General features: G+C 45.0%; 1 protein-coding gene across 1 annotated transcript in view; it reads left to right on the top strand.

The window, feature by feature from the left end:
• pnpla7b (patatin-like phospholipase domain containing 7b) overlaps positions 1 to 13,616 on the top strand; it is a 320,770-nt gene that overhangs the window by 48,333 nt on the left and 258,821 nt on the right. The window contains exons 6-7 of the mRNA XM_085965146.1: positions 332 to 420; positions 11,320 to 11,460. Of these exons, the coding sequence (XP_085821272.1) occupies positions 332 to 420; positions 11,320 to 11,460 (230 nt within the window). The remainder of the gene's footprint in view (positions 1 to 331; positions 421 to 11,319; positions 11,461 to 13,616) is intronic.

Genomic DNA, 13,616 nt, shown 5'->3' with positions numbered 1-13,616 from the left:
TAGATTAAAGTCACCCATGATGACTGCTGTGCCCTTATTGCACGCTTCTCTAATTTCCCTTTTAATGCCATCCACAACCTCCGCATTACTGTTTGGAGGTCTATATACCACTCCCACTAACATTTTCTGCCCCTTGGTATTTCTCAGTTCCACCCATACAGATTCCACGTCATCAGAGCTAATATCCTTCCTTACAATTGTGTAATTAGATCTTTTGGAAGCCAAGCACAGAGATTCATGTTTTTAAGAAGTAAATCTCGAAAGAACTACTTTTGGAACCGTGCGGGATGATTTTGATGCTGCTTATAATCTGCATTCCTTTAAATTCCAGGTGAAGCTATCTACCTCATCGCTGGTTGGGAACAATGTGCCTCGTCAGAGGTTGAGGAAGAGGCAGAAGGTACTGAACCTGGCTAGAAGGTACACCCAGTGCAAATTGCTTTAGCCTAATTATAACTATCATGATGAAGGGGAGGAAAGGAGAGAAATGGTAGATTCCTCCATGATCCTTGCCCAGGTGATGGTCTTGTATCCATCAGCTAGGCTATTGCTGACTTTGCTGCATCTACTAGAATAACTAAAATGACTCTTTCTCAATTAAGAAACTTCATGATTATTAAGTACAATTCCATTTGGGATATGTTTGAAAGGACCATTGTAGTTTGGCTCAAATTGTTCTCCCCCCCCAAGTGCCGTGTAGTTTTCGCTGTGCTCTGGTTACAGTAGCAACAACTTTGAGTTCCAGGGAGAGGGGTCTAATCGGAGACTCCAGAGTCTTAGTTCCTAAGGGTTTGACATGTGTTTTAGTGAGGCATCTTATCTAATGGCTAGGCTAGGAACTAATCAAACACCTCCCGACTTGAGCACATAATCTAGGCTGACGCTGCAGTGCAGTGCTGAGGGAGTGCTGCACTGTCCGAGGTGTGCTGTCTTTCGGATGAGACATTAAACCGAGGCCCCCCATCTGCCCCCTCAGATGGATGTATAAGATCTCATGGCACTATTTTGAAGAAGTGCAGGGGAGTTCTCCCTGGTGCCCTGACCAATATTTATCCCTCAATCAACATCACAAAAACAGATTATCTGGTCATTATCTCATTGCTGTTTGTGGGACCTTGCTGTGTGCAAATCGGCTGCCGTGTTTCCTACTTTACAACAGTGACTACACTTCAAAAGTACTTCATTGGCTGTAAAGCGCTTTGGGGACATCCTGAGATTATGAAAGGCACTATATAAATGCAAGTTCTTTCTTTATTTCTATCTAATGTGTATGTATACCCTCTTTGTCTACAGTTAGTAGAGGTAATGGGTAGTTTAGAAGGGTATTTAACAAGACTAATGCTGACAAATTCATTCAATTTCATCAACGTTGAGAATGAACCTTGAATGGTTCATGTCATCTGGCCCCAGAAGTGTGTGGCCGATTGTAAGTGCCTTTATTGTAATGCCTACGAGACTTGCTGGAGTGAGTCACCATTTGGTTCAATTCCTCCCCTTTACTGTTCCCAACCTGGCGTTATCCACAGTTCCTCACTTTGATTAGATGGGCAGGTGACTTGCTCTTGGGCCTCTGCCGGTGCTCTGGAGCTGGAGTTTGGATGGTCTGCGAGTGTAGTCCAATGTGAATAGCGACACCGTTCCTTCTCCCCGTGACCTGATTTTTGCACCAACCCTGATTGTAAGGGATAAGACTGAAAACCTACTGTATGGTGGGGGAGGCGGTGGTGCATCAAAATGTTGCCTCACTGTGTCACCACACAAATGACAAGAAACCATTTTGTTGTAATCCCCACAGGGAAGGCAGCAGAGGGGTTTAATAGTGAGGGAGCAGCGTGACTCTTACTGAATTGAGAGATTTAAGATGAAGTGAAACAATATATGTGATTCATATTGGGTCATTGTTTAATTGTAGAACTTGCGAGTATGTACTACAATAGAATAATGGACTAAAAGCAGCACAGGAGGCTCAGGGCTGAGAACTGTTTGGTTACAGTTGGATGTTGTATTGGAATAGTCGAGGTAATAGTGGGATGATCTTTGGGCCAAAGGGTCCTTGTCATCCCTTGTATTTTTTTTATTAAGAACGATAATGAATCCTTTTTGCCCCCAATTATAGCTTTACTGTTCATATGATTTTTCCAAGAATGTATGTATTTTAAAAAAACATAAACAAAGTCCTACCTCAATTCTGATGGTATCGGGGGGATTACGGGAGGTAGGCTGGCCGCCATTTTGTTTTGGTGTGGCAGATGGTGTAGCCTCATGGTGCACTCAAAGCTGTCCTAAGGTCACATTGTTTACAAAGCTGACCTTGGTTGCTAGCCGTGCAGAGAGACTTTGAGCACCTGTACCAGGCAAAAAAAACCCTGACTCAGCAGGTGGTGGTAACTGCATACAGCTGATCATTAACTAAAGTACAGGGTCCAGGTGATGATTAACTTGATGTACAAAGTACAGGGTCCAGGTGATGATTAACTCGATGTACAAAGTACAGAGTCCAGGTGATGATTAACTTGATGTACAAAGTACAGAGTCCAGGTGATGATTAACTCGATGTACAGGGTCCAGGTGATGATTAACTCGATGTACAAAGTACAGGGTCCAGGTGATGATTAACTCGATGTACAAAGTACAGAGTCCAGCTGATGATTAACTCGATGTACAAAGTACAGAGTCCAGCTGATCATTAACTCGATGTACAAAGTACAGAGTCCAGCTGATCATTAACTCGATGTACAAAGTACAGGGTCCAGGTGATGATTAACTCCATGTACAAAGTACAGAGTCCAGGTGATGATTAACTTGATGTACAAAGTACAGAGTCCAGGTGATGATTAACTTGATGTACAAAGTACAGAGTCCAGGTGATGATTAACTTGATGTACAAAGTACAGAGTCCAGGTGATGATTAACTCGATGTACAAAGTACAGAGTCCAGGTGATGATTAACTCGATGTACAAAGTACAGAGTCCAGGTGATGATTAACTCGATGTACAAAGTACAGAGTCCAGGTGATGATTAACTCGATGTACAAAGTACAGAGTCCAGGTGATGATTAACTCGATGTACAAAGTACAGAGTCCAGGTGATGATTAACTTGATGTACAAAGTACAGGGTCCAGGTGATGATTAACTTGATGTACAGAGTCCAGGTGATGATTAACTCGATGTACAAAGTACAGGGTCCAGCTGATGATTAACTCGATGTACAGAGTCCAGGTGATGATTAACTCGATGTACAAAGTACAGGGTCCAGCTGATCATTAACTCGATGTACAAAGTACAGCTGATGATTAACTTGATGTACAAAGTACAGAGTCCAGGTGATGATTAACTCGATGTACAAAGTACAGGGTCCAGCTGATCATTAACTCGATGTACAAAGTACAGCTGATGATTAACTCGATGTACAAAGTACAGGGTCCAGGTGATGATTAACTCCATGTACAAAGTACAGAGTCCAGCTGATGATTAACTCCATGTACAAAGTACAGAGTCCTGGTGATGATTAACTCGATGTACAAAGTACAGCTGATGATTAACTCGATGTACAGGGTTCAGCTGATCATTAACTCGATGTACAAAGTACAGGGTCCAGGTGATGATTAACTCGATGTACAAAGTATAGAGTCCAGGTGATGATTAACTCGATGTACAAAGTACAGGGTCCAGGTGATTAACTCTGTACAGAGTCCAGGTGATGATTAACTCGATGTACAAAGTACAGCTGATGATTAACTCGATGTACAAAGTACAGGGTCCAGGTGATGATTAACTCGATGTACAAAGTATAGAGTCCAGGTGATGATTAACTCGATGTACAAAGTACAGGGTCCAGGTGATTAACTCTGTACAGAGTCCAGGTGATGATTAACTCGATGTACAAAGTACAGCTGATGATTAACTCGATGTACAAAGTACAGGGTCCAGCTGATCATTAACTCGATGTACAAAGTACAGGGTCCAGGTGATGATTAACTCGATGTACAAAGTACAGCTGATGATTAACTCGATGTACAAAGTACAGGGTCCAGCTGATCATTAACTCGATGTACAAAGTATAGAGTCCAGGTGATGATTAACTCGATGTACAGAGTCCAGCTGATGATTAACTCGATGTACAAAGTACAGAGTCCAGGTGATGATTAACTCGATGTACAAAGTACAGAGTCCAGCTGATGATTAACTCGATGTACAGAGTCCAGGTGATGATTAACTCGATGTACAGGGTCCAGGTGATGATTAACTCGATGTACAAAGTACAGGGTCCAGCTGATGATTAACTCGATGTACAAAGTACAGGGTCCAGCTGATGATTAACTCGATGTACAGAGTCCAGCTGATGATTAACTCGATGTACAAAGTACAGAGTCCAGGTGATGATTAACTCGATGTACAAAGTACAGAGTCCAGGTGATGATTAACTCGATGTACAAAGTACTGGGTCCAGCTGATGATTAACTCGATGTACAAAGTACAGGGTCCAGCTGATGATTAACTCGATGTACAAAGTACAGAGTCCAGGTGATGATTAACTTGATGTACAAAGTACAGGGTCCAGGTGATGATTAACTCGATGTACAAAGTACAGGGTCCAGGTGATGATTAACTTGATGTACAAAGTACAGGGTCAAGCTGATGATTAACTCGATGTACAAAGTACAGGGTCCAGGTGATGATTAACTTGATGTACAAAGTACAGGGTCCAGGTGATGATTAACTCGATGTACAAAGTACAGGGTCCAGGTGATGATTAACTTGATGTACAAAGTACAGGGTCAAGCTGATGATTAACTCGATGTACAAAGTACAGGGTCCAGGTGATGATTAACTCGATGTACAAAGTACAGGGTCCAGGTGATGATTAACTCGATGTACAGAGTCCTGGTGATGATTAACTCGATGTACAAAGTACAGGGTCCAGGTGATGATTAACTCGATGTACAAAGTACAGGGTCCAGCTGATGATTAACTCGATGTACAAAGTACAGGGTCCAGGTGATGATTAACTTGATGTACAAAGTACAGGGTCCAGGTGATGATTAACTCGATGTACAAAGTACAGGGTCCAGGTGATGATTAACTTGATGTACAAAGTACAGGGTCCAGGTGATGATTAACTCGATGTACAAAGTACAGGGTCCAGCTGATGATTAACTCGATGTACAAAGTACAGAGTCCAGGTGATGATTAACTTGATGTACAAAGTACAGGGTCCAGGTGATGATTAACTCGATGTACAAAGTACAGGGTCCAGGTGATGATTAACTTGATGTACAAAGTACAGGGTCAAGCTGATGATTAACTCGATGTACAAAGTACAGGGTCCAGGTGATGATTAACTTGATGTACAAAGTACAGGGTCCAGGTGATGATTAACTCGATGTACAAAGTACAGGGTCCAGGTGATGATTAACTTGATGTACAAAGTACAGGGTCAAGCTGATGATTAACTCGATGTACAAAGTACAGGGTCCAGGTGATGATTAACTCGATGTACAAAGTACAGGGTCCAGGTGATGATTAACTCGATGTACAAAGTACAGAGTCCTGGTGATGATTAACTCGATGTACAAAGTACAGGGTCCAGGTGATGATTAACTCGATGTACAAAGTACAGGGTCCAGGTGATGATTAACTCGATGTACAAAGTACAGGGTCCAGCTGATGATTAACTCGATGTACAAAGTACAGGGTCCAGGTGATGATTAACTTGATGTACAAAGTACAGGGTCCAGGTGATGATTAACTCGATGTACAAAGTACAGGGTCCAGGTGATGATTAACTTGATGTACAAAGTACAGGGTCCAGGTGATGATTAACTCGATGTACAAAGTACAGGGTCCAGGTGATGATTAACTCGATGTACAGGGTCCAGGTGATGATTAACTCGATGTACAAAGTACAGGGTCTAGCTGATGATTAACTCGATGTACAAAGTACAGAGTCCTGGTGATGATTAACTCGATGTACAAAGTACAGGGTCCAGCTGATGATTAACTCGATGTACAGAGTCCAGCTGATCATTAACTCGATGTACAGAGTCCAGCCGATCATTAACTCGATGTACAAAGTACAGAGTCCAGGTGGATATTTTCTGTCTTTTTTTTATTTTTACTTTATTTAATTTTTCTCAAAGAAGTCCAGGGCTGTTGCCTCAGAATCAGCCAGTGCCCCTATTGCGTAGTGGCCTCAAAATGCAATGGTTTAGATGGGCAGCCTTAATAAAAGAAGGCAGTGTGTGATGAGATGGTACTGTTCACAAGATAGGGGCCATCAGTTCAGGGCGGGTGCTTAACAGCGCTTACTGAGTATGGGAGCACTTGTTAATAGATGAATCCTTCACGGTAATGCTGATGGAGACTTGTGTTTGTAGTGTATGTACCCGTCTACCTTTAAGAGAACTATTGTATGTAACCGTTCACCTTTAAGAGAACTATTTTAGGTGTGGCACTACTTTGTTTGGCTTCTGTATACTGTAATACCGACGGTGACCACACCAGTATATAAGTGTTGTGTCAGGATTTATTGGGCAGATTCGCCCTGACCTTCGAATAGTAAAGTCCTGTTTTAAGTTACTCTGGTAGTCTGTGTATTAATTAACTAAACAACCCACAGACTTTACAGTGGCAACGAGTCCGATCGTACCCTGCGGCAACAATACTTCCGAAGCAGTTAACGAGCGTCGAGAAGAGGCAACCGCCCTCGTCGTTCTGCTGGGAGAAAACTCGAGGCTGCAGAACTAGAAAGGAGGAAGAATTTAGAGACAAAGACTTCCATCAGCAACAGGCACTGACTGTCCCTTCTGCCACGGTGAGGAGTGAGCTGATCAGCACGAGAAGCAAGGCGGCCACGGCGACTGTGAGTAAGGGAAAGTAAAAAGAATAACCGGAGGATAAGGGCGGTGCACTCGACCACGGTCGAGGGGGAAAGGAGCCGGACAGAAGTCGGGTCCAGAGGCGCTGAGACTGGGGCAGCGTGGAGCAAGGAAGCCGCGGTACAGACAGGCTGGGGGACGCAACGGCGTCGTGAGACAGCTAAACCGCGACCGGCGAAAAAGGCCGGGCAGCGACCGAAGCCACGAAGCGCTGCGACCGGGAACGTAGGCGCGGGAAGAGATAAACTCAGCCGCAGCCGGGGAGGGAAGCACCGGACTGCGAGAGGGCTGGGAGGCGCGATTGGGAGCCAAGCGAGCGGGAGAGGCAGAGCCGACAAAGGGAGACTGAGCCAGTCCAGCGGCTGAAACTGTTCTCCGTCAACGGGGTGTACTCAGCGCCGGTAGAGCCGAGCGAGCGGGAGAGAGACAGAGCCCGAGCGAGGGGAACTGAGCGAGAGCCAGCCCAGCGGCTGAAACTGTTCGCCGTCAATGGGGTGTACCCAGCGCCGGTTGCCCTGCCGAGAAAAGGGAAAGCACTGAAGCCGACGCGCAGGCTGTGAACCGGAAAGCCAGCGGCCGTCGCCCGTGGGGAAAGTGTACCCCTCCCGCCAGGGAAGAAACGCGGGAAGCCACCATTAGGCGGGGAAGAAGACTAAAGCGGGAAACCGCCATTGAAGTGGGCGGGGAGAGAAGATAAGCGCGGGAAACCGCCATTTTCGCGGGAACCGCCATCTTGGGGAAAAAAAAAAATTTTTTTAAAGAAATAATTCGTGGTGTTTATCAGGAAGAGAGGAAGATGCCTAAGCGTGGTAACATCAACGATTTTAATTCCGAGGTAGAAGACTGGGCCACGTATGTGGAACACATTGAGATCTATTGTGAGGCCAATAAAATAGAAGAAGATGACAAAGCTATAACCTTGCTAAACTCGATAGGCGCGAAGACATACGGGCTCTTGAAGCATCTACTATCACCAGCTAAACCGGCGGATCAGACTTTCGATGATATTGTGGCTGTTCTGAAGGATCACTTGAACCCCACACCGTTGATGTTGGCGGAACGATTCAAATTCTATGCGAGAACGCAACGGAAAGACGAAAGCAACGCAGAATACTTGGTCGAACTGCGTAGACTAGCGAAATACTGCCAGTTTGGAGGGAATCTGACAGAGGCATTGCGAGACAAGTTCGTGTGCGGATTGGCAAAGGAAGGAACGCAAAAGCGACTACTCGAAGAGAACGACCTTACACTTGACAGGGCTGTCCTTATTGCAGCATCACACGAAGCCGCAGCGAAGGGAACTGCGGAAATGCAGCTAAAGACAGCGGCACTCAGTGTGGATCAAATTACCTCGACAACAACAAAATGTTATCGTTGTGGGAAGACAACACACGACCAGAACCAATGCTGGTTTAAGAACCAGGAATGTAGGAAATGTGGCAAACTGGGTCACACAGCTTAAGGTATGCCGGTCAGGGAAGAAGACCAACAACCAAAGGACCAACAACCAAAGGAAGCCATCACAGAAAAAGTACAACAAGGTACACAAGGTGGCTGAGAAGAGTTCAGACGAACAGAATTCGGACTCAGACCCAAACGGCCAGGAGCTGGGTAGTCTGAGAATTCACAATGTGAGTAAGGAAGCTGACCTACAAACTATCTGGGTCATGCTAAAAATAGCTGGAGTCCAAGTGAAAATGGAGTTGGACACTGGATCAGCTCTATCAGTCATAAATCGAAGGGATTACCACCAGCTATTCTCACATATACCCTTGAGATACCAAGTTCGTATTGCAGACATACACGGGGCATAAAGTATACCCCATGGGAAAGATAAGAGTCAAGGTGAGAGATAGGGGTAAAGAACACCCAAGAATGAACTTATACGTACTACCTGAGGGAGGACCACCACTTCTAGGATGGGAGTGGATCAAGAAAATAGACATGGAATGGCACTATCTAAAAGCCATAACGAGTGAGGACTCGGTGCAGACAATCAGCTCAGATTCTGAATCGGATGACGATAAGACCAACCCAAATGTGAAAGACAAGGCTAAAATGGACTTGCCAACTAAGGTTGGAAAAACGAAGGCATGCAGAAAGGCTTATGCTCCAGAGAAGAACAAAGTTTCAGAACAGATCTCCACCGAACAACGACAACATAGTTTGACAGAGAATTCTGAGTCTGTTCAGTTTAAGGACATATCCATGACGGAAGAACACTGAGTTCGGACTCAACTTTATTTCAAATTACGACAACAATTAGAACAATTGAGTTACCGTCTCGTACAAGAGATGAAAACAATGAAAAAGTTCTATGACACCGAATGGGAGAATCTGGAAAGACAACAGAAGCAGCAAGCTCAAGCAGAGAGCGACCATAGAGCCATCGTGACCAATCACCGATCACATCTCCCTTATGATGTTCAGGAGTTAGAATATTTGCAGAAAGAAGCAAATGAAGAGGAATCTTCAGGAAGCCAGGATTTTATTCCAGTTCTTCTCTACGACTCCTTACAAGCAGAGTTTGAGAAGTTGAAGGAACAGTATGAACAGGCCCAGGCTACAATCCTGGAGGGGGTTAACTCGGCAACCTCCGAAAAGCTAGTTTCAGTGGAAGCTTATGAGCAAGAAGTCCAAAGGCTGCAGGAAATTCTTGATGAGCTCAAGGCCAAGACAGACTCCTCGGTAGAAGTTCCATCCATAGATGAGAAATTAGAGGTGAAAGACATGGTAGAACATGAAAGTCAAGATGTCCCAAGAACTCATAAAAATATTGAAGGAAACCCAAGACAAATATGAGGCGGCAATGACCGAGGTTCAACAACTTGTAGAACAGATTCAACTGGGAATTCTTTCAGTGAAAGAAAAGGCAACTGTAAGAAACACAGAGACTGTAAGAATGGCCCCTGAACATGAGCTAGAGATCATCAAGGCGCAACTTCTCCGAGCGCTTAAAGCCAAAGTACAAGAGGAAAAAAAGGTGAAAGCATTGGAGGAAGAGGTGGATGAAATGGAGAAGACTCTGATCCACAGGGTCCCCGTGGAAGAGTTAACGGTCAGCCAACTCCTTCATATGCTGAGAGACAAGACTCTGCAATGGGAACCATTTGAACACGAGCTTCAATCTTCAAAGGGAAGGGGTTCGGAGCTCTCAAAAGTTTGGGGAATAGTTGAGGTTGCAACACAGATTTTACGGGGCTGCCGAAAGTACGCTGAATCACGTCAATGTGAACTACAGAATGTTGAAACAGCTGCTCCAGTCGAAGGATTGAATAGCCCGATCAATCAATCCCCGATGGAAGGGGAAGTATTGGAATCACAAATGAGGTCATTAGTGAAGGATTGGCAGGAAACCCAGGAAGAGCGGGATGAATATGAACGCATGAAGAAGTCTCTTCAGGAAAGATGTCTAGGGAGGGAACAACAGTCGGCTAACGTCCAGTTGGGTAAGGAAGAAGTAGCAGGCCCTCTCGCTAGACTAGCTCAGGACGACACCGAATATTACCATGACCTGTTGAGTGACACGGAATATTACGATGACTTGGTCTGCCCAGCTTGTGATGAAAACTCCCAAAGTGCAGAAATCAGGATGAAGCACTTAAAGTCTAAGGAACATAGGGAGATGGTGGCACTACAGCTGGCAGCGGATAAGGGAGCCCCGAGAGTCTCCAAGAAGCAGAAAAGAAAAAGACGAAGCAGAAGACGATAACCATCTAAATCATTATCACTTCTATCAGATCATGCACGTGGGCCCTACGAAGGGGGCCAAATCAGTTGGAAAGTAGGAAAAATTACCAAGGCAGTCCAGCTGTTTGTAAAAGTCAGCACTGCTGGTTCAGCAGGACGGAAGTTCAAGCTGTTAAGCCAAGGGAAAGACTATTGGATGAGTCACGCTAGAAATGTGAACCGGCTACACCACAGAGATGTTGTTCAGACCGAGTCAAGACCAGAGACTGAATCTGTGAACTGTTCCCGCAGAGACTGAATCTGTGAACTGTTTCCCGCAGAGACTATATCTGTGAATTGTTTTACATGAAGTTGATTATATGTTATGTTTAATGGGGAATAAGTATGTTGTAAGCTAAAAAGGGAGGATTGTAGTGTATGTACCCGTCTACCTTTAAGAGAACTATTGTATGTAACCGTTCACCTTTAAGAGAACTATTTTAGGTGTGGCACTACTTTGTTTGGCTTCTGTATACGGTAATACCGACGGTGACCACACCAGTATATAAGTGTTGTGTCAGGATTTATTGGGCAGATTCGCCCTGACCTTCGAATAGTAAAGTCCTGTTTTAAGTTACTCTGGTAGTCTGTGTATTAATTAACTAAACAACCCACAGACTTTACAGTGTTCAACTGCTTCCAACCATCATTTATATTCATAAGTTCAATGTACCCCGCAGTATTAATTTGTTTTATTTACGTTCTTTGCAGGATACTCCGCCTCAAGAAGGAGCCTCCAACCCTGCAGCCAAAGGAGCCGCCCTCCGCACTACTGGAGGCTGATCTGACTGAATTTGACGTGAAAAATTCCCACTTGCCCTCTGAGGTTCTTTATATGCTCAAGAATGTTAGGTAAGCAACTCCAGTCAGGCCACTTACACCATGCAATTTCAGTGTTGTTGCTAGGTCTATTTGGTGTTCCTTTATAGGGCAATTGTGCTTAATCCAACACCGTTTAATGTGGCGATACATTTTTTGAGTGACGCTCCTAATTCTTCAACTTATCTCCATCCCTGCCAGCACTGGTGACAGCCATGCAGCCAGTCTCAGTAGACCTGATGCTAAACATATCCAAGCAATGCAGAGCAGCAAACAACAAAGCCAACAGAATGCTGAACCACATTCAACATGTCCGCTGTGGCTCAGTGGGTAGCACTCTCCCCTCTGAAGGTTGAGGGTTCAAGTCCCACTCCAGACACTTTCGCACACAATCTAGGCTGACACTCCAGTGCAGTACTGAGGGAGTGCTGCACTGTTGGAGGTGTCGTCTTTTGGACGAGACGTTAAACCGAGGCCCCATTTGCCCCCTCAGCTGGAGGCCCCATTTTCCCCCTCAGCTGGATGCATAGGATCCCATGGCACAATTTCAAGGAAGAGTTCCCCTTGGTGCCCTGGCCAATATTTATCCCTCAACCAATATCACTAAAACTGATAATCACAGAATCACAGAATCTACAGTGCAGATAGAGGCCATTTCGGCCCATCGAGCCTGCACCGACACATATCCCACCCTATCCCCATAACCCCATGTAACAGCAATGTGATAATAATCTGGTCATTATCACATTGCTGTTTGTGGGACCTTGCTGTGTGCAAATTGGCTGCCGCGTTTCCCTACATTACAACTGTGACTGCACTTCAAAAAGCACTTCATTAGCGGTAAAGCACTTTGGGACGTATGAGGTCTTGAAAGGCGCTATATAAATGCAAGTCTTTCTTTTTATACAGCCAAAACAGCTGAATACAAGTCTGAGGCGGTCATGATCATAGAAACATAGAAGATAGGAGCAGGAGTAGGCCATTCGGCCCCTCGCGCCTGCTCCGCCATTCAATGAGATCATGGCTGATCATCCAAATTCAGTACCCTGTCCCTGCTTTCTCCCCATATCCCTTTAGCCTTAAGAAATATATCTAACTCCTTCTTGAATATATTTAATGAATTGGCCTCAACTGCCTTTTGTGGTAGAGAATTCCACAGGTTCACCACTCTCTGGGTGAAGAAATTCCTCCTCATCTCTGTCCTAAATGGCTTACCCCTTATCTTTAGACTGTGACCCCTGGTTCTGGACTCCCCCGACATCGGGAACATCCTTCCTGTGTCTAGTCTGTCTAGTCCTGTTAGAATTTTATAAGTTTCAATGAGATCCCCTCTCATTCTTCTAAACTCCAGCGAATATAAGCCCAATCGACCCAATCTCTCCTCATACGTCATTCCTGCCATCCCAGGTATCAGCCTGGTGAATCTTCGCTGCACTCCCTCCATGGCAAGAACATCCTTCCTCAGATAAGGCGACCAAAACTGCACACAATACTCAAGGTGTGGTCTCACCAAGGCCCTGTACAACTGCAGCAAGACATCCTTGCTCCTGTACGTGAATCCTCTCGCTACGAAGGCTAACATACCATTTGCCGCCTTAACCGCCTGCTGCACCTGCATGCTTACCTTCAGCGACTGGTGCACAAGGACACCCAGGCCTCGTTGCACTTCCCCTTCTCCCAATCTATTGCCGTTCATATAATAATCTGTCTTCCTGTTTTTGCCACCAAAGTAGATAACCTCGCATTTATTCACATTATACTGCATCTGTCCAATCACCCAACCTGTCCAAATCATACTGGAGTTTCTCTGCATCCTCCTCTTGGCTCACACGCCCACCCAGCTTTGTGTCACCTGCAAACTTGGAGATATTACATCTAGTTCCCTCGTCTAGATCATTAATATATATTGTGAATAGCTGGGGTCCTAGCACCGATCCCTGCGGTACCCCACTAGTCACTGCCTGCCACTCGGAAAAAGACCCGTTTATTCCAACTCTTTGCTTTCTGTCTGCCAACCAGTTCTCTATCCAAGTCAGTACCTTACCCCTAATCCCATGTGCTTTAACTTTACACGTTAATCTCTTATGCGGGACCTTATCGAAAGCCTTCTGAAAGTCCAAATACACCACATCCACTGGTTCTCCCTTATCTATTCTACCAGTTACATCCTCAAAAAATTCCAGTAGATT

Source organism: Somniosus microcephalus, chromosome 23 (genome assembly GCF_052327205.1).
Source record: "Somniosus microcephalus isolate GS21.2 chromosome 23, FLI_Smic_1.0, whole genome shotgun sequence".
NCBI lineage: Eukaryota > Metazoa > Chordata > Chondrichthyes > Squaliformes > Somniosidae > Somniosus > Somniosus microcephalus.
Note: the sequence above shows the minus strand (reverse complement) of the source record. Positions and strands in the feature narration are given on the sequence as shown.